Source organism: Sabethes cyaneus, chromosome 2 (genome assembly GCF_943734655.1).
Source record: "Sabethes cyaneus chromosome 2, idSabCyanKW18_F2, whole genome shotgun sequence".
NCBI lineage: Eukaryota > Metazoa > Arthropoda > Insecta > Diptera > Culicidae > Sabethes > Sabethes cyaneus.
The window spans coordinates 7889151-7915117 of NC_071354.1; the positions used below are offsets into that span (position 1 = coordinate 7889151).

The 25967-nt window shown below is 41.2% G+C and overlaps 1 protein-coding gene across 1 annotated transcript in view; it reads left to right on the plus strand.

The window, feature by feature from the left end:
• Positions 1 to 376: 376 nt before the first annotated feature.
• The window catches only part of LOC128733566 (probable serine/threonine-protein kinase DDB_G0282963), a 33882-nt gene continuing 8291 nt past the window's right edge, over positions 377 to 25967 (plus strand). The window contains exons 1-5 of the mRNA XM_053827232.1: positions 377 to 398; positions 5736 to 6067; positions 6134 to 6289; positions 24283 to 25464; positions 25537 to 25912. Coding sequence (XP_053683207.1) covers positions 377 to 398; positions 5736 to 6067; positions 6134 to 6289; positions 24283 to 25464; positions 25537 to 25912 — 2068 coding nt within the window. The remainder of the gene's footprint in view (positions 399 to 5735; positions 6068 to 6133; positions 6290 to 24282; positions 25465 to 25536; positions 25913 to 25967) is intronic.

Below are 25967 nucleotides of genomic sequence, written 5' to 3' on the forward strand. Positions count from 1 at the left end.
ACCGTTCTTTTACACGTTCGATTGTCTGCTGTCCATAAAGGGTGTTCCACATCAAATTGCACCACGAAAGAAACGCTGTAGAAAATTACCCATTGGGTATTTTCTCTTGAAAATTTGTGTAGAAGTAATTTAGAGTGTACTGTTTACACTGTATTTTATCACACACACTGAAAAAAAGTACCGAGTTCGGTAAATTATCGTAAATTTTACCGAACTCTAAGCAGCAGAACGTTCGGTAAAATTTTTTTATGATGCCAAACATTACTAATGATCCGGAAACGTCGATTGGCACCATCGAATTTTACCGAACGTTCGGCTGCTCAGAGTTCGGTAAAAAAATTTAAGTGTGCAGTTAGGTTTTCGAAAATTGGAAAAAATGGCGTCACCCGAAATGGAACGTAGCGAATTGATTTTGCCTCAACTATCTTATCGGGATATCGGAAAACAACTCGGAATCGTGCACTCAACTGTGAGTCGTGTGGTTAAATGTTACTACGAGCAACTTTGAGCATTGAACGGAAGGAGAAATGCGGTCAGAATGGATGTTCTATTAGGATCACAAGCGTGTCGTGGAAGCATTTAAGAAGAATCCCAATGTTAGTCGCCGTCAACGGTTACCGTCCATGGAAGGCACTCGTTTATTTCCCTTGAGCCTCTTCCTTTCAAGTATTCGGTCTTCGACGCATTTATTTTTTGCCAAATCATCCCAGACTCCGCTTTGAGTCTGACGTTCATTGCCTCCGTCGTCGCTAAGTTCCTGGCTATTATTTCGAAGTATCCTGCAAAAGTCAAGGAGTTGGCTACCCCTGATGAAAATTGTTTCGGTGTCTGTTCGTCGGATCACCCCCTCAAGCGCGATGATAAACAGCACACAGGATAAGCTACCACCTTGTCTCAACCCTCGCCGCGTCTCGAAGGGACATCACTCGATCCAATGTAGCTATGATCAGTCGCAATAGTTCATCCGGAAAACCGTGTTCGCGCATGACATGATCTGCCATAACTGGTCTCGATCGACTGTATCGTATGCTGCTTTGAAATAAATAAAGATGCGATGCGTGGGCACGTTGTACTTCCGACATTTCTGCAAGATCTGTCAGATGGTAAAAATATGGTCCGTAGTTGCACGAGCTCCCATGAAACCGGTCTGGTAATTCCCTACGAAACCATCTGCTATCGGTGACAACCGGTGTAACAGATCTGGGAGAGTACCTTGTAGGGGGTCTTTACCAGCATTATGCCGCGATAGTTGCAACAGTCGGGCTGACCAGCCTTCTTGTACATGGGACAAACTCCTCCTTCTATCCATTCCGGCGGTAGCTATTCCTCCTCCAAAATCTTGGAAATAACCCACTGTAGTGCCATTGTCAGCGTTTCTGGGTGAAAATTTCTGGGGGAACCTGCAGAATTCTGGAGGGGGCCTGGTCCCCCAGGCCAAAAGCAAAGTCTTGGGCTTAGACATTACACCTTTTTATCGACAGACTTCGCAGCTGGCTGTTAGAGTACAGGAAAATTACGGGGTCAGTGCAACCATCCTACTGACTCTATCTAGCAAGCACCGCCTAGCCGAGATTCGAACATAAGACAACTAGCTTGTTAGACCAGCGTCGTACCTCGAAGCTAACTGGGCGGTTACCCCCAGGTACCCCCTCTAGCTACGTCAAAGAGACTCTACTGCCGTCACACTGCAAACAACACCTGAGTGATGATACGGACACGGATTCATCACAGGTAGACGAATCTTCACCACAAACCTCCTGTGTCTCATATCACATATTGTGACGCATAACATAGTGGATCGTACGCAAACGGATGTCATCTATACTGATTTATCATGCTATTGCAGTCGCTAAATATGAAGGACTCGGTATCGGCGGGAGTGTATTGTGTTGGTTTAGTTGCTACTCCGCAGATCGTAAACTGACGATTGAAAGTTTTCAATCTAATACATTTCCGGCCTGATTTGGAATCCCACAAGGCAGTCATTTGGGACCGTTAGTCTTCTGGCGAGAGAGAATTTGGCCAAGTATCGACGAGCGCGAAATAAGTTGACCCCGATCCTGAGGAGGAAAAATTGCCAGAAGGCGGACAGAGGTCGTGAGGAGCTGGAACAACTATTCCGGGCTAATGACACGCGCAAGTTTTACGAGAAAGTGAACCAAACTCGTAAGGGCTACACGCTTAAACCTGACATGAGTAGAGACGAGGGAGGGGATCTAATCACAAATGAGCGCGAAGTGGTCGATAAGTGGAAGCAGTATTTCGATGAGCACCTCAACGGCGATATAGCAGCGGGAGGCGCAGTGGAAGTTAACCTCGGAGTGCTTACAAATGACAACAGCGTACCGGCTCCCGATCTCGAAGAGATCCGGCGAGAAATCCGTCAGCTAAAAAATAATAGAGTCGCCGGAAAGGATCGACTCCCGGCGGAGCTCTTCAGAAATGGCCAAGAACCGCAGGTAACGGCACTTCATTGGGTAATTTCTAGGATATGGGAGGAGCAGAAACTACCGGAGTAGTGGATGAAAGGTGTAGTCTGTCCCATCTAACCAAAGGGCGACCGGCTAGACTGCTGTAATTACCGCAGCATCACGTTGGTCAACGCCGCCTACAAGGTGCTCTCCCAGATTTTATTGCTGAGAGAATTTTCATATAAAGCCGAGAACCTGTAAATCCTATAACTGGATCTTCAAATATTTTCTTCCAAAAAAAGTTTTGTTAACAGGTAATCTCTTACCAAAGAAAGTTCTGGCTAAGGCCTTGTTACAAGGTTGAGCACATTCATAACGTGCTCCAGCCGTGAACCTCAGCATCTTATCATGTTGGTATTTTATAATTCACTTTTCAGCTGTACTGCCCATAAATGCATAACAGTCCCATCTGACTTTTCACCACTTTTAAGATAAACCTGGGAATCATCTATAAATTAACTGTTCTTTCAATATTTCAAACAAAAAAGTTATGTTTGTTCCCAAGATGTTGAAAAAAAATATCAAACTATGTCAGTCGCACAAAAACAAAAAAAATATTACAAATAAACGCATAACAGTCACAGTAGTAAAAATATATCAATAAGCATCTGTTTTTTGGGAATGCCTGGACCGATTCGACTGCAGCAACTACCTAACGGAAGATTTTATGGCCCTGAAGAACACTATTGAGGAGAATTTGGATCGGATGTACGATTCCGAAGAGACAGTGGGAACAAGTTCCGGAATATATGGGACTTGAACATAGAAGCACCTTGAATCATAACAAACCCATCAATGGACACCTATAAATACACGGATTTGCAAATCTAGACTATTGGTAGTCGTATAAAGAGTTCAAGACGTCATTGGCCACATCTAGACATGCCCGTGAATGTTCCGGATAACTCTACGGGGATCAGTTTCTGCATCTAACTAAAATACAACATGTGACATCTCTAAGTCAGTACTCGAAATTGCAAAACTAGTTCGAAATAGTTCATTTGTTGTCATATATAGTGTCCAGGATCACATTGGTCATACTCGGACGCGTTCTGGGAGTGTTCCAGACACACAGATCACGGATCACACCAGCTTCTGAGTCGAACAAACCCCATTATGAACTCAAGATAACGTATCACACATAAAAGGAGAAAAGGCCAGGAAGAGGTTTGAGTCAAAATGGACATTTTGAACAATTGAATTGAACGAACACGTGAATTATTAAAACAACAACGACACGTGGTCTCGAAAATACTGCCGAGTCACCGGAACGCAAGAATCAAGGCATGCTGTGAGCAGTGACTGTAATGCGTTTATTCTTGCTTATGCAAGCACAAATAAACGCATATCAGTAACTTTGGCTGTTTTTCTAAGTTTTGGAACAAATTTTAAGTCACTTGTGAACAAATTGCTTGTAAAAGTATTCTGTAATGTACATTCTATTGATTTTATGACGATTTGGACGATTTGTTTCCAAAATCGATTCATTATTAAAGAAAAATTGTCGCGGTTTCAACCGCGTTTTTCTAAGTTGCACGTTTTTGCATATGTGACTGTCTTCCATTTATGAGCAGTGTATTCAATGCACAATAAGGTTGTCACATACTAGCACTAGAATAATGTTGCTTCTGTCCTTCAAGATACACGCTTTCCAATGGTTTTTGACTAGCATATCTATTTTCCACAGTCACCACAAAGAAATAAAACTTGACAGCGAAAACAGCAATTCCATTCACTTTAAAGCTTACTTTGATTTAATAGTTTCCTTGTTTTGCAACCGGTTCAAAACATTTTATAGTCAGTAGTTAAAGCTTACAACGTTACCCATAGATTATTTGTTGACATAACAGCAGCGTTTTTATTGTGAAAAGTATCTGTGCACCTTTTCTCAATCAAATATGATCCGTCAATTTAGTGCAGATTACTCTGATCAAAAGTGGGCCTCAATGAGGTTTTGCTGTGTTTGAAAACTGCACACGCCAATTGATGCGAATAAACAGACTCTTTGTTGAGTGTTTATTCTCACAGCTTAGCCGGTAAAGCACGTGAAAAGCAGACAGGTTACTGTGCTGGTTGATTTGTTGCTGGGAGTTACGTCAACTATGAAACCAGTAGCAGATTAGCTCGATTTCTTCCAAATTTTGTCGAATGTTTTCGACCAAACATATGTTGTATATTACATGGTTAAGAATACGTAGGACCGACCGAAAAAGTACCATGGGCAGAACAGTCAACATTGAAAGCTTTTTTAACTGTTGTTTTGGGGCCTTGAAATCGAAAGCTGTTTGGAGACAATCATAGAAGGCTGGAGAATTAATGGTGCCAGTTAGTAGAATGTAGAAACTGTCAAATCAAAACGAAAAAGCTTCTCCCAGTCGTCTTTGTTGTTTGAAGCTTTGCAATATATTAATCACAAAGGGCAGTTGAAACAAACAAACCGTTCTCTTCGAGCCATTAATATTTAGCATACAAAGGAATGCACTTTTTCTGTTTTAATATTTAAATCGTGCTGACCCAAACTACCTAATGGGTCTGCAACTTTCAAAGTGCCAGCATTTGTATATTTGAACAGACAGCTGAAATAATTACAGACGCTTACTCTAAGAAACCCTCGTTTTCAGTTCTCTCTCTCTATCCACAAAAACCAATTTTACCAACATCTCCCCTCGAACGTTGCAACACAAAACTGCAACTGACTGGTGGTTCATGGTTCACCAGCAACAATTTTTAAACGAAACATAAAATTCCCCTCGAAAAAAAAATCGCCTCGCATGTGTAATAATTAGTGGTTTACTTCTCGCTGAGCAGCAGCATCATCAAAACTAAATAGTTGCTTCTTGCTAGCCAGCCAGCCAGCCAGTAATTTGCGCAACTCATCGTGCCCCCACGAGGTAACGACCCGTTAGACAGAAATCGATAACCTATTTTTTGTTCGTCCGGGTAAATTGAGAGATTCCAGCGAGTCACTTTTCGCGCTCGGTTCAGTGTGAAGAGCAATTAACCGGAAATTCCGACTCGGGGGTGGGATTTTTCCCTGCTTGACACACACAAGCACAAGCACACCAGCAACCGGTGTAGTGTTTCAATTTCAGTCAAATTGTGGGGAACAAATGACTTTCGCTCTTTATTAAAATCGACAAACCACCACGGTAAATACGCGGTAACCTAATTTGGTACTATTTTCTTTTTTTTCTCCTCTCTCTCTATCTCTATCATTTACGCGCCAATTTGGATTGGGATTGTTTCCGCCGCCCCGGGGAGCAGCAGCAGCAGCAGCAACAGCAGCAACAACAGTAGCGGTGGAAAATGAAACTGCGGTCATCGTTGTCGCCATTTCACCCGAATCGCCGCCCCCGAAACCGAACAACTGTATGAATCCACCGTATAGAATGCCACCGCAGCCTCTCGGGACGTCGTCGTATGGTGTGCAGAATGACCATCCCATTCCCGGCACAGCAGCCACCGGCAGTACGATATCGGTTCCGATCCCATCGCCGTCAGTCGCCGCAGTAGCAGCCGCCACCGCAGCGGGCAGCAGCGATCCCTCCCAGCACCTACTGGGTTCGGCCCTGCGGACCCACTCCAGCAAGTTTCCGGTAGGTGGTAATGTTTATCTCCGATTGTACTGAGCTTGACACTGACCGATTGATTGGTGCTTACAGATCGAGCGGGAGCTGGTGCTTTCGTCCAACAAAAACGCCTCCAAGATTCCGTTGATGCAAGACAACCGAAACACGAACATTCCACTGCTGAACCGTTCGGGTGCTTCCTCTTCCGCCGTCGGACCGGACCTACCAACCAAGCAGACACAGGCATGGGTAAGTGTGTGGGTGGGTGGGTGTGTATGTGTATGTGTGCCATTTTAATGTTTACTGCCGATTCCGGAAATTAGCTCTCGTGGTCCCTGCGCTTTCCGGAATGTTGTGCCATGGATGAAATGTAGTTATCATTAACTGGAATTTTATGAGGTGTGTTAAAAATAAAGTTTGTTACGAAGAACTTATTAGCTCGAGCCGTTCCCACCATATGTGTGTGCTGCTTAGTGGCCGGTTGTTAAAGTGTAGTAGGATATGTGAAATGTGGTTGACGGTTTACTGAAAACCTGAGCAAAGATGAACAACGAAAATGTATGGAAATTATTTCATTTTCGGTCGTTATTGTCAAATTAAAATCATATTTTTGTTTTTTCCTCATACTATTTAACATAAAAATAGTAGTCCACTCGATGTTTTTGCTATTTCCACTGTTTGTAGGTAAATTTTCAGTTGATTTCCGCTTCATCTTTTTTTTAGTTTTTTCGCCATAGGGGAAGACGGGGTAAGACGGCCCCCCTAAGCGAATAAATTGCTAGCATAAAATGTGTACGAAAATTCACATTTTCTTGTACCACACATGGAAAAGCATTCATTTATCTACCATTAAAAATTATATAAAGAATTAATTAGTTTATTTTTCCGTGATTTTTCATCAATTTTCGAAACGTCTAAAAATTACTCGTTCACAACAAGGCGGGGTAAGAAGGACCACCAAAGGGGTAAGACGGACCATGGCGGAGTAAGCCGGATTGTGGCACATTTGAAGGTTTCTTTGAGTTGTAAACACAATTTCAATATTATTAACTATGTAAGAACAAGTTCTTAAGGGGTTTTTTTGTACATGCTAAAAGAATGTATATTTTAATTTAGAAACCTGCTAAAAGAAGGAACTTTACTACTAGTTCAATTTTGAAAATAAGACTTGACGTTATTTTACTCCACTGGTTTTTATTTACTCTTTTCTTGGCGTTATTTTTGTTGATTTGTCAGCAGGACGTTTACTCTTCGAATACCATTAACTTTAGGTGAAGGTAAAGAAGGCGTTAAGTGAATTGGAATCATCGAATTTTGATTCCGTTAGATCCAAATTTACATTGATTGTGTAATTCGAATGGCACTTGTTGGCTTCTTTTGACGTGGGAGGCTCTGTGTTAGACAGGATGATCTCAGATTCAGGGATAATTTTTATTACAGGTGTACTCTATTTCGAAAAAGACACTGACGAAGCCTGCAAGTCGTAAACGAAATGCGTATCTGTCAGAATAATAAAATAGTTAGTCAAATTTAACAGGAAAAAGGTTGGTTTTTTCATTCAATATTTCTAAAATCTATTAAGACACTGAACAGAAGAACTTTAGGCAATTATGAGCACTATGACGTATGGCCCTTTTACCCCGTGAAAAATGGCCCGTCTTACCCCTAGCTAACAATTTACATTATTTTGCTTTTATCTCTCAATCCGTACTATTTTATATACATTTTCCGCCACACGCAGAACAAGAATTGCCCATCTAAAGCCAATGGTAAGAGAAACGTCAAAATAATTAGTTTTTTTTTTGCTGAAAAACCTTAAATTTGTTGCTGCTGAAATTATATCGCATGAAGACATTGCGAACGAAAAGTTTGTTTTGATTCTAGTTTTGACGTTGGATACGGCCGAGTGCCACAGGTTGTCTCGAAAGTGTTTAGATAGGCTAATAAACAAAACATACTGGGGCATTTGTAGAAAATTTAAGGATTTCTTGACGAAATCGATGTGGTCCCTCTTACCCCGCCGGGCCTTCTTACCCCTTGTTCCCCTAAATAAGTCTTTTTTAAACAACAGACAATTCCATACTTTTTGGTAGTTTTGTGATCAGGGTGACAACTCAACCAAGAAAACCGAAAAAACCAGGAAAAGACCAGGAATTTTATTTCACCAGGAAAAACCAGGAAAAAACCAGGAATTTTTATCCAAAACCAGGAAAAAGTTCTGTTGTTTGCTGACGACTCAATTACTTATGCGTCCATGTCCGCTAGTTCGGCAGAACAAAATGTTTGATTTCCCAAATAATGACAGTAATCCGCCGTGGCTTTGATCTGTCGCCAGGAGCGTTTCGAATCAATAGTCTGAATACAACAGCCAACAGCCTCTAGATCAGCCTATTCTGTGTTGTCCCTACGGGTTCCAGTTGACTGTCTTTCTGTAGATTGCGTTCTCTACTCTCCTCAAAACATGTCAGATCCAGGCAACGATTGACGACGACCTACGGTTGTGTCCGCTCAAATAATCACATCTCGCAGGCAATAGAACGGGTTTCACGTTCAAATTGAAAATTCGTGTTAGGGTCGGTAAAATGATCTGATTTGAGCGCCAAACATTTCCAAGATCCAAGAATCACCGCTGGCCTGATTCATGTTTCTATACCAGTCTTGGTACCACCGCCTAGGGTTATCTGCTAAAAGCAAAGCAAAAACAAAGCCTAGGTGCTACATTCCGTTATCGAAACTTGACCTTCTGTTTTTATATGACAGACTTCGCAGCCAGCTGCTAGAGTGCAGGACAATTGCAGGACCAGTTGCTATCGATCCTATCGACTCTAACAGCCTCTCCCAGTCGGGATTCGAACATACGACGACTGGCTTATTAGGCCAGCATCATACCTCGGGGCCAACTGGGAAGCAAGGGGAGGGAGGGTTAACTGCTACCAGGATATAAAAAATCTGCCACCTCAACCTCTACTGTGAAATTGGAGGGATTGTTGATGTTCACTCCCACTGAGTTAATGTTTGCGACATTGAATATGAGACCTGTTGCCTTAGAGTTATCGCAGAGACCATCAAGTTTTCCCTGCACATAATTTTGCATTTGAGAGAGAAAGATTATGTCGTCCAAGGCCAATCCTCGGTTAAGTTTACTGTCAATGGCCCTAATTAAAATTTCGTCAATAATGACGAGGATCCGTTACGGTAAAAGTATGTAACCCTGTCTCACTCCTACAGCAACCCGGCAGGAGGCCTCATAATGAGCGTCGATAAGATAGACTAGCTTACCAGGAACTCCTCTACGCCTTAGTGCGCCCCAGATATTTTCGTGATTTAGTCGGTCGAATGCTTTTTTTGAAATCAACAAACAATAGAAGAAGATAGCCTTGGATTTCCATGATTCACTCGAATATTATATTGAGCGCCGTGATTCGATCCACACATGATCGGCCGGCACCGAATCCAGCTTGCCTAAATGAGTTTACCCGTAAATTGGTTGGTAGCTAAAACTTGGTTAAAACTACTTAAAATACCCTTAAAGTGTACAAACTCAGATTTTGAGTAGTTCTTAAACCACAAAATTGGTAGTAGGAACTTAAAAGTGCGTTATTTATCACAGAGAATAATTCGATTATTAGTAGCAAGTAGCCAAAATTGGTTAAATTTTTACCCAAAATTTGAGTTTGTACACTTTAAAAGCATTTTGAGTAGTTTCAACTAAGTTTTAGCTAAATCCGACCTATTTACAGGTAGTATCATTTTAGAGTGCACTATCGAAGAGTACTATCGTTTTTTCTGGATTCGATTGAAGATTACCTTTAAAAGTACTTTCAGATAGGTTCCATCAGAGCCGGCGTTTAGACCGACAAACCCTGGCGGTCGCGCTTCGGAGGGGCCTTGCGCTTGGTGATGACTAGAGCAAAATGTAAAAAAAATCTCAATTCTTGGCTGTATACAACACAATTGGCTATTCAGAATATATTTGCATGATTTCCATTGTTTCCTTTGCTCTTTTATTTAAATGCAGAGTGTAGTGCCAAGAAAACATCGATGAGAGTGCCAAACGACTCTGCTCAGCTTGTGCACCGATTGTTTACGGAGGTTTCGATCAAATGGGCACTTAGATCTTTTGAACCAATGAAATCTTCAGGTCTAGATGGCATTCTACCCATTTTTTTTCACAGAAAATCACTTAAATATCAGGAGGCACTTTGTGCTTTCCTTGATATTGAAGGAGCTTTCGATTACTCGTCGTTCATTCCAATTAATACGACTCTTTTTCAAAACGCAATTCACCCAATGAGCTAGATTCCAGCAATGCTTCCGAGCAGAGAAAGCACAACATCATTGGAAGATACGTCGGTCACGATTTCGACGATCAAAGGATGTCCATAAGGATTTTTCTCTCCCTGATAACCAAGCTGTTATGAGATTATTGCTTAAGCCATCAACGTAGAACTTATCGTCAAAGAAAAGTTTAACGCATCAGTACTGTCAAGTTGTTTGTTAGGATCTCTAAACACCACCATGTTATAATGCTTACAAGACGGGCCTAATATAAACCCCACAAAAACAGTCGCTATATCATTCACTAGGTGAATCATGCTATTTCTTCCCGTATACTGATTGGTATCAGGCTGAGCTTCAGTAACCGCCTAGACTATGATGTTAAGAAAGCATTTCGTTGAAATCAAATACAGGGTTGTAGACTAAACAGTTTATCTACTCAAATCCTGTAGTATTTAAAAAACTACTCAACTTAACTCGTAGTGAACTACGCACAATCACGGGACTCCTAACTGGACACTATCCCGCTTTTGATCGTTTAAAGAATATCGGATGATTCCGGAACCTGCCGCTTTTGAAACTCTGAACTTGAAAGTTCAGCGCATCTGCCCTGCAATTACGGGGCTCTTGCTTTATCTAGGCAAAATTTCCTTTCTAGAGCCCAAATCCTTAAAGTACGTTGATTCTAATTTTTTTTTTGAAACGATGGTTTTACAATTGATGAAGGGACGATAGGGGAAAGTAATGAAAATTTTTTGGGAAAGGAGGGGAAAGAGTGCCCCCCCCCCCATAATAAGTAATAGGTAGCTACGCTTAACAAGTTGTCGTTATGACTCCTATCTTTTGGCCAATGCTGGAAGGTGCACGGGTCGAACCAAGTTATAATCAGAGATTATAACCGGATTTAAACCCACAACACCTGCCAGGGCGTGTGGCTCGCTGGTACCCGTGTACCTTTGAACCATAGAGACGCTGGACAAAAGAAGTCTGCACAAACCAACCCCCCCCCTTTAATGGCCTTCCGACTTGCAAGGTACTGCGTGTGACGTTGTTAGTCCGTAAGCGTGTTAGTCCGCGTTTCTTCGCGCGGGTCTTCGGAGAAAGGCTCCGTTCCTATGAAATTGACCAAACTCGTGTTTTAGTCTTTAACCTTGAAATGCGGTCAGGCATTAATATTAATATTTTTTTTGAAACGATGGTTTTACCCATCTTTCAAAAAAAAAAAATTCTTTGAAATCATCGTTTCAAAAAAAATATTAATGCTTGACTGCATTTCAAGGTCAAAGACTAAAACACGAGTTTGGTCAACGTTGATTTTATTAACCAGTACCGACTTAAGGCACAAGATTACAAATATCTAGCTAAACTCCATCGATGAGCATAAACAGCCCGTCAACTGTGATAGAACAATCGGAGCCTACCTCAAAAGATGATCATTAAGACTGTTACAGTGGGCTTTTAATCCAAAAAGAGCCTCGCTGTTTAATTTGCGCAGTGCCTCGCGCATTGTAACGCCGGTTCCCTTCTTGGTGATTTGTTAAGATGGCTTGCTGAAGATCACTAAATCTCTGGATCATCAAGATCCAGATATTGCTGAAGAGCTGATGCAACATTTGCGATGACAATAGTGGGTAAGCTTTCAGCATCCCGGTTGACATGCAGAATTTTCTTGGTGCTCTGCAAGACTTTATATAGTTAGGTACTGCTTTAATTCAAACTAACAACAGCGCCTAGGAGCTGACACGGTCGATGCCATGTACTGTGGGCGTCCTGCGCTGATTTTGTTGACCTGCGATATTTGAGACTCAGAATAGTTATTTAAATGTACTGTTCAACGGTTAAGCTTGTCTGTACGGTCGATTAGTTATTGGCCAGCTATTCCCGTGAGCGACATTCTCGCATTGATGCACACCACTAAGGCGGTAAAAACTTTCTACGTGTCCACCTTTATTAAGAATATTTATTATTATATATGTCTATTGGCGGTGGCCCTTTCTTCCTCCTTAACTAGATAGTTTACCCTGGTTGTTTTGTCCCGTTAACAAGACTTCTTAACAGCCCTCTCCAGCATGGCATATCGTTGGTAGGTTGCTGACTTAGTCGCCCTAGTTCGTGCACGCTCAATCCTGGATTTCGCCGTATTTCGAATCAGGCAACGGTTGTTTTCAACCCATCTCATCAAGGCCGCGTGAGCTCCTTGGACCTCGAATAGTTACAGTATTTGGAGCTACAGGCGGCTATGCCAATTGAGCCAACTGGCCAAAAAGAGGCAACTTACTTCGCTGGGCAAGGGTCTGTAAAATAATCTGTGGCCAAATTCCACAATTTTGAATTTTACCAAATTGAATAGAAAGCTTTCAATTCGACCTACAGAATGATCTGAGTAGTTTTAAATGGAAGTGCGAATTTCTTTTTGAAAGAGTTAATCGTACAGGAGTAAGGTAACTTATAAATGAAACGGGTGATTCCAAGCCTTTTCAGTGCAGCAAATATAAATTTCTATTTTTACGCTTTCGTATTTATAAAAAGGGAACAGATAAATCGATAAACTTTCCAGCATAATATTCCATACAAAAAAATCTTTGTTATTCTTGTAGCTAATTTTAAGCTATATTCACCAACCCGGAATTTTTCCAAAATCATCCAGGAAAACCGGGTAAAAACCAAGAATTTGAAATAACCAATTGAGTTGCCACCCTGATATATACAATAGAGCATCGCCAGCAAAAGATTGATGTCACAAAAACATAAGACTCGTAATGTAATAAATAAAATAGGTTTCCTTGAGGTGCACTTACAGTAACGAGGTAAAGTCATAAAGTACAGTTCTTTAACCCTAGATTGACTGACAAAATTCGAGTAGTTGAAGCATCCGGTTATAAATATAAAAATTGTTATTGAAACGTTTCAATTTACGTAAAATTGAGTACATAACAAGTATCTGGAGCCTTTTAACAATATTTCAAAAGGAATAGTCCGAAACTGGAACTCGAAAATCTGGACAGGGGTACAGGTGGTGGTTGGACAGGGGTACAGGTCGGTTGATCAATTGAGGGTTAAGCACTATCACCACAGTAGCCCTCAAATCACGCACGTATAAAGCAGTCATAATTACAAATCCTTTTTATCATTTGTAATAACAGAGACCCTAAAAATTAGTTAAAAAAGCGCTGTATGTATGAAAGTTGTGGAGTTTAGCGGATTTTCTCTTAATACAGTTGGCGGCGTTCAAAACAGTGACGAACTATTCCTTATCGCGGCCTACTTGTTCGATCCGTCCTCGTAACCATTGCACAGTGGGGCGACTCTATACAAATGCTGGCCAAGCAAAAAAAATCTTTTTAAATCAAGGATAATATGTGGTTCTTAAATAATTTTGGGGCGCTGAGCCCGAATTTCAGGTTTATTTTGCATTAGAACGTATATTTATTGTGTTGGGGAGAATTTTCATCTATTTTTCAAGTATTTTTTAAATATAATGACGTATAAGAAATGGGGGTTGTTGCCAACATTATACACACGAATAATACAAACGTGCCAAACCCCGTAACCCTGGTTACCGCCTGATTTGGAAAATAACAAATCAAAGCAATCGGGAGTGAAAATTTTCACTAATTTTTTCAAGCACTTTCGTTGAGATAGGTTTGTTGTAAATTTGCTCTGCTTAAGATTGTTTTAAAATAAATTACTAGTTATTACGTAAGATTGTTAATTGCTAAAAATACAAAATCGTGGTTTTGTGAAAAAGAAACCTTGAAGTCGCCATCCTGAAGAACTGTCCTGTGCCTACATTTTTGGCCCTTCTCTCCCAGGTAAGGGAAAACTTCGTCCTGCTGCTAACTGTGCCTACGGTCATTTGGAAAACTATTGCAGATGGATTTTTATAGGATAAAACATTTTATAAAACAATGCAAAGCAAGTATGATTAAGCTTTAATAAACAACACAAAATCACATATAAGCTAATATTAATCAAAAATCAAAACTTTTCCCCTTATTAGTTTTTTTTAATCTTCTTTATCTCCATCTTCTTATTATTCTCCTTCTGCAGAATCACTCGTTTCAAATTTCGTCTTCAATAGTAATATAGCGTTCTCAGGAAGATTTTTCTAATTACGTTTTTCCGTTTCGAAGAAGCTATAAACTTTATCCGGAGAAATAAGAAGACGAATAATTCTATCACGATTTGTATTTTTACATTCATTTTTGCATGTAAAATACTGTCTGCAGGCTTGGCATACACTTTTCGCTTTGATTTTGCTCTTTTGATTACTGCTCCTCAGCCAAGCAGAATTTGAAAAAGTGGTGTATAGGGCATATGTAGAGCTAGTAATTATCTTTAATATTGCTGAAGAAAGTGAAGTTCTATCTTTAGTATTTACGGCGCTGTAGCGCAGCAATGCCGTTGGTAGCAAACAGAGCGCTCTTTTTGCTACCAAGAGGGTAGCAGCCTTATAGCGTCATAAATACAAAACGCACAGTAACGCTTACTTCAGCAATATTGTAGATAATAACAAATTCTACAAACACCCCATACATCACTTTTTAAAATTTTACTTGACTGAGATGCAGTAATCAAAAGAGCAAAATCGAAGCGAAAAGTGTATGCCAAGCCTGACTGTCTGGTATTTTTATTACTATTTTTAGCATAAGGCAATAAGTAGTCCAGTTCCAAGTCTAATTTTTAGTTTAATTTCAACTTTAATTTAGAATGTTAAATCCAATTGCACCTGAAAGTTCGGAGTTTTTAATATAATTGGCCGGTACTTCTGTGACAAGTAATAATAGATTCGCCATCTTACGACTACTCGTTTTTCCGGTCTAAAACATTCTTCTAAAAGGTCGGGTGCCCCACCTTTCGCTTATGTCTGGGCACGCTAATGGTTATTTTTCAAAAAGCAGCAATGAAAATGTGTCAGATTACTGACAAGATCTGAAGATAAGTAACATATATGTAATATCTATTTGCTACCAGCAGAAATGACCGATTAAAGAGATCTAAAACGCTACATCTCTGGATTCCGCTGATATTAAATTGGCCTATTTCCACTATAAAAAAGCTACTTTCATGTGCAATCCGCTGGCAGGGCAGGGCGTTTGACTACGGCGCATGGTTGTTGCTTGACGTTTTGATTCAATGAATGGCATTTTACTCTAGCTTTCTAAATCTAAAAGTGATTATCTCGGAAACCCGCGCTGGCCTGGCCTAGATGCAATCTTTTTTCATCAGAGAAAAGATATTTTTATATAAATTTCTACGCTTCAGTATTAGTTTACAGCACCTTCAGTTTCCTTATTAAAGTTTTGGCATGAATGAAGATCATTTTTACCGTAAATTTTGCGACATTAACCGAGAAAATTAGGGTAAAATTACGCTTACTGCCGTAATCAAACACCCTGCCGGGTAATCGGATTCCACATGAAAATTGCTTTTTTACAGCGGAAAAAGATTAATCTTGACCGAGCGTAATCCACAGATAATGGACCTTTGCATCTCTTAATATCGAGTAAACCGGGGTAAAATGCACTTCATTTGGTTGAAATTGCTAGAAATAGACGCACCGCTCTGATAGGTATCAGTAAGAAGAAACATTATCACATGCTTTTCGGGCAATTACTTAGCTTTGTATGGTTGCTCAGCTTATTCTAATGACCCTTAATTTATCCATGAGTGCCCAACTAACGTAATTTCAGTTGTGGCGTTTATGACCAATTTCTATGTGACTTTTATGGTTGTAAAGTATGTAATAAACCTTAATTGATACTACTGAGCATGAATGGAGACAGTTGGCTTGGTGATTTCTGCACTATTGTTGTTTCGGAAAAATTTGCTAGCTGCCGCTAGTGTTGCCATCGTAAGTTATCCGCTTCAACGAACTTTTCAATTGCTCAAAATGTGGTGCTTCTGCTATGTCTCTTGTTGCTTTACATTTGTATTCTGTATTGAAACTTTTATAAATCGATTGGAACGTAAACCATTGAAAAGCCGTAAACGTAAACGTAAACCATTCAAAAGTGGCAGTGTTATTAGTGTACAAAATCTTTCACTATTTTGTGACGCTTGCCTGAATCTAAATTATGCAATAACACCCTGCGGTAAGACGTAGTCCTAAATCAAAATTGCATCAACTATAACAAGCCAAGAGTTGCTTCCTAGCGTTTTTGCGTCTTTTAATTTAGCAATTAGTGTCTTAAGAACTTTGGTTCGTATGATTACCTCAAAACGCAAATTTCCTTCGCTTGCTAAATTATCGCGTGTTTAAGCTATAATATCGCTTAGCTTTTCTAGCCTATAGTGTAGAATGGGGCAAGTGGAGATATGCGATCTTACTTTACTTGCTTACTTGTACGGCGACAATCCGCTTATCGAAATTGGGCCGAATTTAGGAGTCGTCTCCACGCTTGTCAGCAATGTTGCAAATCTAGCGAGAAGTCAACCAGGTCTAGTCACACGCGAAAGAGTAGCGTTCGCATAGCATACAATGCATACGCCGCACACGCAGGCGTAAAACAAACAGCCGCCGGTACTATGTGCAGACATTCTGCTACCCACACACTTGCGCACGCACATCCTTACATCGTCTTTCTGCATAGCTTTTTCACGTGTCAAAACACTCGTGAGTTATCAGCTGGTGAGCGTGAGGCTGGTGGCGCACTGGGGTACAAATTTTGCCCTACTTTTGAAGTAGGACTACGTCTTAGGGCAAGTTTTGAAATAGGGTTTCATTCCAAAAAATCGACAAATGCGAGTGTCACGAAAAATGAAAGGTTTTGAGCGTTAATAGCTCAGCGGTTTTCCGATCGATTTTCATTATTCTTACACCAATCGATCGGAAAATCTGCTAAGAATTGACCCAAATGAAGAAAAGTATGGACTCTTGATGTCGAACTATTGAAAAATTGAAAATAATGAACTTATGTTTTACCAGAATTCTTGCTTCGTGATTGGTTGTTGAAAATTACGTCATCAAAGTAGAAACGCGTTTTCACGCTTTGGCTTATAATTCAGTCAATTTTCAATAGATTTCCAAGATATTTACACCAATTGATCGGAAAATTGATTTGGAAAATATTGAAAATACAGAAAACTATTGACTTTCAATGCGCGTCATTGAAAAATTGAATTATTTTCATATTTTTGCCTTCCCTCGTCAGTGCTTCCCTAGCACGGACGACAGAAATATATACGATATAAGCTATGGGTTAAGCTTCCTTATGATTGTATTTAATTTACGCCCTATAGAATCCGACCGAAAATTGTTGAGCAGATGCTGAGCGTGTGTTGGAGCTGGAGCACTCGTTTCGCTGCCGTGAAGGAATATCCGGCTGCTGAAGTTACGGAATTGGCAGGAAATGTGCTGCTCGCGACAACGAAACGATCAGAATTATCGGCACTTGCAGCTGGCCATCCGCAACAACGAAGAGTTGAACAAATTGCTGTCCCGTGTCACCACTGCTCAGAGAAGTGTCTTTCCGAACATCCAAGTTGTTTTGTTGCTGCCCAAGAAGATGGAAAAGAAGGCTTCAATTTCCAACATATCACGTCGACAAAATGTTCTTTTAAGGACAAAACATAATGTTCATGAAGATTTGAGGAATTTTCACTCACAGATTTTAATTCTATTTAATTTAGATTGATTCTAATTGTTCGCTTCTTATCAAATAATGTTAACCGATCATCTCTCGCGCTTCTGTTCACTTGTTGCTGCTGGTTAAGTAGTTGGTCGTTTCGGAAAGTACCAAAGCAGCCAACAAATATTCCAGCTGAAAGTAAATGTGTTCGGTCAAGCGTCAAAATGAATGAAACCATGGGTTTAATAAAATGAAAGAGTTTCAGTAACATCTTTTGCATCTTCATATAAGAATTTGTTCGTTCTTCAAAGAACGGTTTTCGGTAATTGATGAAACCTAGGAAACTTGGAACTAAGGACTTTTCACTCGGTTTTCTTTAGCAACACAAATTTATCCATCACCATCAGTAATAATACGTAACGTAATTTTTCTTTGGCAACAAAAAGCGAACGGCTCACTGGTAACTTTGCTCTTTTGTTCAGGCAAATTGAAATGCTCCATTTCATTTAACGTAGATGGTAGAATGAAGGACCATGAAAAATAGGCGGGACGGATTCTTGTCGCTTGCTCTGGTACATAACACGAGGTAAGCCGGCGAACAGCATTATTCAAACGCTAGCTGCGTTACTGCCAACATCTCATCGGCATGTCTGGATGCGGCAAAGGAGGAAACATCAAGGGCAGCGAAAGTCACGATCGAGTCGTGCACGTCTGGCAGTTCCCGGTCGGTCGTGTTCATCGGCTGCTGAAGAAAGGAAACTATTGAAGCTGGAGCTGGCTGCCGTGATGGAATAATTAGTTGGCAGGAAATGCTGCTCGCGACAACAAAAAAGACCAAAATTATCCCACGTCTTATGCAGCTGGCCACCTGGACTGGTATTTCACCGTGACTCATGACCATACACGAACGTTAAGTGCGTTAGTGTAAGTTTATTGCAACCTGGAGTTATGATAATCAGACAATCGGTCCTTTTAAGGGCCACACAACGATTGAAGAGTTCATTATATTTTTTTGCCCAGTTCATACCATTATAACACAGGTAACGTGGAATTTTTCGCCGTTGCGGACGATCAACAAAGGGTGGGAATAAGTTTTCACTCCTGCAACCCTACACATATACGAGCCCCAGCTAATGTCATTCTCGTTTAGTGACGAAAGCGCAAATTCTCCTCCATTATTCCTCCTCCCCCCTCCTGGCCAGCTTGTCTCTTAGCCACCAGTGCAACTGCAATCGGTCTAAATGCAAGAGAAACGCAACCCCTTTTACTTATTTGGATCTCCCTCCTTGGGACAAAGGGACCCCCCTTTGTCAACCAGAACCGTCCAGGTGTTTCGGAGTTATGCCCTCCCCCCTGTTAGGGAACAGCCCCCCCTTTTGTAAATCTCCCAGTGCTAATTCCCTTATGTCGAGGAATATGTGTGCCAAGTTTGGTGGAAAATGGTCTAGGCGGTCTGGAGCTATGGCGGAACATACAAACATACCCACGTAACAAATTGGGTTTTATTACACTCTTATGATGGCATTTGAGGCCAAAATTGGTCATGAAAACCGTCATATGAGTACAATAACCCTCACATTGTTGCTTGGGTAGGGTACTCACGCTCACTTTTATATGTATAGATTAAACTTGAAAGTCAAATTGAATTGGACTTAGATTTGGATTTGAAATTAAATTTGCAACTTGACGTGAACTTGGATTTGAAATAAAGCTCGAAACTGAACTGAAAATTGGAATGGAAATTGAACGTAAATTGGTTAAATTGGAATTGAGATTTGCCTTGAAAATTGGATTTGAAATCCGAGTTTAAAATTGCTTATAAAATGGAATTTTAATTAGTCTTGAAATTGGGCTTTAAATCGGACCTGCAATTGAACTCGATATTAGACATTAAACTAGACATAAATTTGGACAAGGACACAAAATGTTACTCGAAATTGGGATTGACATTTTAGACTAATTCTCTCTCACAAGTTTTACATTTTTTATTACTTTCCGCTTTTCCAGTCCTATTTTTTCCTTTTTGTTTCGTTTTCTTCTTCGCTGTACCGTATTCTTGAGTTTTGCTCTCACGTTTCCTCTTTTTCTCTGATTTTTCTTTTCTTTTTGTCTCGTATTTTCAGTTTCATCCTTTCGATTTTTCTTCGCTTTCTGTCAATTTTTTTCTTATTTTCAGTTCTATTGTTCATCTTCCATTTCACTTTTTTTCTAATTTTCGTTCCCTTTTCTATCTTTTCTCTTTACTTTTTTTTCGTTTCCAGTCGTTCTCTTTTTCTGACTCTCTTTCTACTCATTTTTCGTCTTCATTTATTACGTTTTTCTTTTTCGTTTTCTCCTCTTTTCTGTCACGTTTATTCTGTTTTTGGGTCCCCTTTTTTCTGTTTTTTTGTTTTAACATTCGTTTTCATCTTTTTTCGTTTCCGTTTTAAAAGTTTTACCCGTTTTCATTGACCCCTTCGCCCTGTTTTGGATGATTTTTCTCATCCCATTTCCATTTCACATTCTCATTTGTCCCATCTTTCTCCTCTTTCGACCTCTTTTTCCTCGTTTTTTCTCTTTCGCGATTTTTCTTTTCTTCTTTTGATTTCTCTTGATTTATATTCTGTCTTGTCTTTCTTGTCTCATCTTCCTATTTTTTCTTTCCCGTTTTGCCTTTTTTTCTGTCACGTTTCTACCCAACTTCCCTCTATTATTTCACTTCTTTTTCTGTCCCACTATTCGCCCTTTCCTCTGACCTTCCTGATCCTGATTCGTTCGGTCTTTCTCTTCTATTTTTTTGCGTCCATTCCGTTCTGCCTCTTATTATGGGCTGCTTTTCCTCCTTTTCTGTCACGGTATGGTTTTCGTGCAATCCCATTTGCCTTTCGTTTTCATTTTTTTTCTCCATTTTTCTCTTTTCCTAAATTTGTCTGCTCCTTTTCTATTCCGTTTTGTTCCGCGTTTCTCCTTTTCTGTCCAGTTTGTCCTAGTTTTCTTTCTCGGTTTTCCTTGTTTTATTCGTCGTTTTTCTTTTTTCTCTCATTTTTTCTCTTCTCTCTTCCGTTATAATTCTTTTCCACTTTTTTCTTTCTTTTTACAGTCCGTTTTGCCTCCCATACTCATTGTGTCACACTGTGTCACCCGTTGTGATTCTTTCGTTTTTCTTTTTTCCATTCCAGTTTTTCTTCTTTTTTCTTTAGCGTTTTTGCCCTGCTCGACTGAGCTGTTCGATTCGACTGCTCGACTCAACTGATTGATTTGACAGATCCACTTGACTACTTGACTGAACAGCTCGATTTAACTGCTCGATTCGACTGCTTGACACATTTGCATACCTTACTACTCGACCCGACTGCTCGACTTAACTGAACGATTGAACTGCTCGACTGGACTGTTCGAGTCGACTGCTCGACTGGACTGCATGAATGAACAGCATGATTTATCTGCTCGACTTAACTGTTCGATTCGACTTTCGACTCAACTGCTCGATTCAACTGTTTGATTTCACTGCTCGACTGGACTACTCGACTCAACTGCTCGACTCGACTACTCGAATGAACCGCTTGACTCAACTACTCGATTGGACTATTCGAATCGGCTGCTCAACCCGTTTGCTCGATTCAACTGCTTGACTAGACTGCTCGACTTAGCCACTTAACCCGACTGCTCGACTCAACTACTTGACTTAACTGTTTGATTCGACAGCTCGACTTAACTGCTCGATTCAACTGCTCGACTGAACTACTCGACTGAACTGCTCGACTCAATTGTTCGACTTAACTGCTCGACTGAACTGCTTGACCCGACTTCTCGACTAGACTGCTCAACTCAACTGCTCGACTAGACTACTCGATTCAACTGCGCGACTAGACTACTCGATTAAACTGCTCGGTTCAACTGCTCGGCTGGACTGCTCGACTCAACTGCTCAGCTGGACTGCTAGACTGAACAGCTTGATTTAACTGCTCGACTAAACTGCTCGATTTGATTGCTCGACTCAACTGCTTGACTTCTGTTTGATTCGACAGCTCGACTTAACTGCTCGATTCAACTGCTCAACTGGACTACGCGACTCAACTGCTCGAACAAACCATTCGACTGGACTACTCGACTCAACCGCTCGTCTCGACTGCTCGACTCGCCTGTTCGAATGAACTGCTCTAATGAGCTGCCCGACTCAACTGTTCGACTTAACCGCTTGACCCGACTGCTTGACTAAATTATTCGATTCTACTGCTCGACTAGACTACTCGATTCAACTGCTCGACTGGACTACTCGACTTAACTACTCGATTAAACTGCGCGACTGGACTACTCGATTTAACTGCTTGACCTAACTGCTCGACTCGACCACTCGATTCAACTACTCGACTCAACTGCTCGACCGGACTGCTTGACTGAACAACTTGATTTAACTGCTCGATTTGACTGCTCGACTTGACTGTTCGACTGAACTGCTCGACCCAACTGCTTGACTCGATTGCTTGATTCGACTGCTCGACTCGCCTGCTCAACTCGATTGCTTGTCGCGATATCATATGGTCGGTGGATGTTAAATCAAACCGGACCAAGTCGCAAAATTTAAAAAAATGAGTTCATGATAGCAAACGATCAAGAATTTCCCAAGCAACATTTTACTCTAATCAGACTACACAAATGTTGCAAACAGCCAGAAGTTTTTATTCAGTTAAATAAAATCCAATACGACCATAAAAACTATTTGTTTCAGTTTCCGGCTATGACTCTTTTATGTACAGCATTTTAGAGCTATATTGTGCAATTTAAGAACTCAAAGAACTAATACAAAAAACCGTTATAAAAAATTTACTTGAAATTTGTGTTTAAATTGGGCCTGGAATTAGAATAGAATTTGGACTTGAAACTAAACTTGAAGTTCAATTTATAACTGTACTTGAAATTGGACTTGAAACTGGAACTATTCTTAGGTATTTAATTTACTTACCGCATAAATAGTGTCAAATTAAATTAAAAATTTCTGCGTTACAGAGATTATTTTGTTTTATAATAACTTCTAAAGAGAAGCTGGGATACGTGCCCCAGTATGAGAAAAACGATCTATATTGGGACATCTAAATTAATTCTAACAAAGAACTTGAAAACATCGTGCGAAAACCGCACAAACAAAAATATTTGACGTTTATTTCAGGCCCAGGCCTACTTAGTTTTTACGGTAGTGGAAGTTTTTACATCCAACGTTTCGTTCAGACGCCGGTTTTGGGCTTTTCGTCGATTTACCCTAATACGAAGTATCGTGTCCACACAGTCAAGAGATGAATTATTAAACGTTGTATTAACATTGTAACACTCAATTCCAATCATAGAATCATTTTCCTGTCGAATGCTAAACTCCCCTCAGTCATCTAAAATGACTGAAAACGGACCGCATCAAAGTTAATCCCTTCATTGAAAGTGACGCTTAACCGAGCCGAACGATTTTATTGATCTCTTTCGAAATTCCCAATAAATCATGTCCCGGATCGGACAAAAGCCGAGCTACTACCGTTCGTTATTTGAATAGCTTTATCGGATGCGGAAATTTCACACGAAAAGCCAGAGTATGCAACGAAAAAAAAAAGGCAGGAGAAAAAAACAGGCCGATTCTGTTTCATCGGCATCGGCATCGGCGGCGGCGTCGAGCGGAAATGATTGCGCTCCAATTGGAATTCCCTCCTACCCGGTCGAGCCGATTTCCCGGGAAAGCGCAGTGATGCGCTTCCTGGCATCGATTTTCCCTCCATATCAAAGCAAAGCGCAGCCTGCTGCGATCCCCGTCGTCCTACGCGATTGCAGCGGAGAACAACAAAAAACAACAACATTTTAGGAAGAAAACCTTTTTTTCCACTCGATTTCGCTTCGTTAGCTAGCCCATGGTTGCTGTGACGACTGTAAACAACCTGGGAGGACGCGACGGTCGTCGGCATCGGCATCGATGCGATGTTCGAAAAATGCGAGTGACGTTTATTTGCATCTGATGCGCGACGACAGCAATTCGCGCTAAACAGAGCGATGAATGGAGTTGTGTCACCGACCGCTGTCGTCGTCGTCGCCGTCGCCGTCGCGATGCGATGGCCATAACGAAAATCATAACACAAAACAAGCCCCACGGGCCACGGCTGCTGCTGGGGGAGTTGTGTTCTGTTGAAAGAAGGGGAAAGCGAATCCCTTTTTCTTTACTTTTCCTCCTTTTTGCTCACTCTCGTTCGGTTGGGTTGGCGCTGGGTGGGGGGCAAATTGCAGCGGAGCTGAAATCGAGCATCATTTTCCGCTCATTATTATTATTTAGATGAAAAAGGGATCTGTCCCTGTGGATTGTTTACAGAAGCTTTAATGAAATGCTTCAATTAACGGCTGATGAATCAGGAATTTTGTTTTTTGTTCACTTTTATTTTTCAGAATCAAGCTCAAATTGAAGTTATTCATTCTTCGATAACTGGTGCAATTCCGCGGAACGCGGTTCGTCTCCCCGAGGACGTCACAGCCCTAGCGGAACGAGACAGTAACCCTAAGGATAGAGAAACCGTTAAGAAATCCGTCACGAAGAACTACCACAAGCTGAAGGACCTCATATCGTCGAAGTTCAAGAAGGACACCGCAGAGGGAGCAGGGGACGAGCTGAACAACGTGTCCTCGATGCTTCAGCAGCACGACAGTCTCGGATCGTCGTTCACGATGACGGGCGGGAATCCGAGCAACAGTCTGAACCACGCTCAGTCCAATATAAATCTGTGGAGTACTAATGCGAGGGGTGATTCACCCTTGTACTATCACAAAAAGTTCGCGGATCCGGCGGATAGCTACAACGGAGATTCGCTAACCGGATTCCGCAGTTTAAAAGCTATGTCCCAACCGCAGTTGAACACGGCTTCTGCAATTCAAAACTATTCAAACTTTTCTCCGAATCCGATGGATGGAACAGACAGTGATGACGGTGGTTTCCGACAGCATCATAACAATAGTCGGATTAACCTTCCTGTGCAGCAGCAGCAGCAACAACAGCCGCAGCACAACCGGCAAACACAGCAAAATTATGTCCACAATTATCGTCACAATCATTCGCAAGGTTCGAGTCAGATGGCCCAGCCACCGCCGGTTCCATCGCCGTCCATCTATCAGCAGTCGTCTCAAACAAGGCACAAACTTTTGGCCGAATTCTCCGATGGTCACACCTCGCATTCACACGGGGGACATACAACCATCAACATCGGAGAATCCAGTTACAATGGCCACCACGAGCAGCACATGGAAAAGCCCCCAACCGTGGGTCAAAAACCTTCGCATCATAAGCTGACAAATGGAACCAACAACAACAACAACAACAATACGGTCGTTCAAATTGCCTCGGAAATGTCGACTCACGTGCAAACACAGAAGCAAATAGACTCCATTTCCAGCTCGGATTACGACCACCGAAACGGCAATCACAGCTCGAATGTCGATTCCGGACGTGGAAGTGCCGCCTATTCCAGCGGCAGGAAAGGCACGACACAACAGCAGCAGCAGCAGCACCAGCAACAGGTCAATATGAATCTAATCGAGCAAGTCGAACGGAACCGTAGTAAATCGGAATCGGAATGGGTAATTCCTTCTTTCTTATTATTTTGTCCTTTACTAAATCGTTTACTAATCGATACTGAATCGCACAACTAGGTTGATGTCGTAGACGCTGAGCTGCGCAACATACTGGAACCGGGCATCAAGGGGATGATGATGCGTCCGGAGAGCACGATGTCGGAGAGCGCATCGTCGATGTCTCCGCCGTTGCCCCCGCTTTCACCGGACGGAGGAATCCAGTACAACATCGGCAACGGTGGTGGAAACATTATGGCTCACAACAAATCGAACGCCAAGAATCAATCCAAACAGGAGTACGGAACCGATACGTACAATCGGGCTAGCAAAAATCCCCAACCGATAGGACCCTCCAAGGGCAATCCGTCCACCAACACCATTCAAAACTACATGCACAATCTTAAGCTGTCCTCAAGCAGTAAGAAACAGGAGCAAACTCTGCTTAAAAAGCATCGTAAGTTACTACTATCTGAAAATCAAACTGTAACATTAATTAATTTTGTTTCATT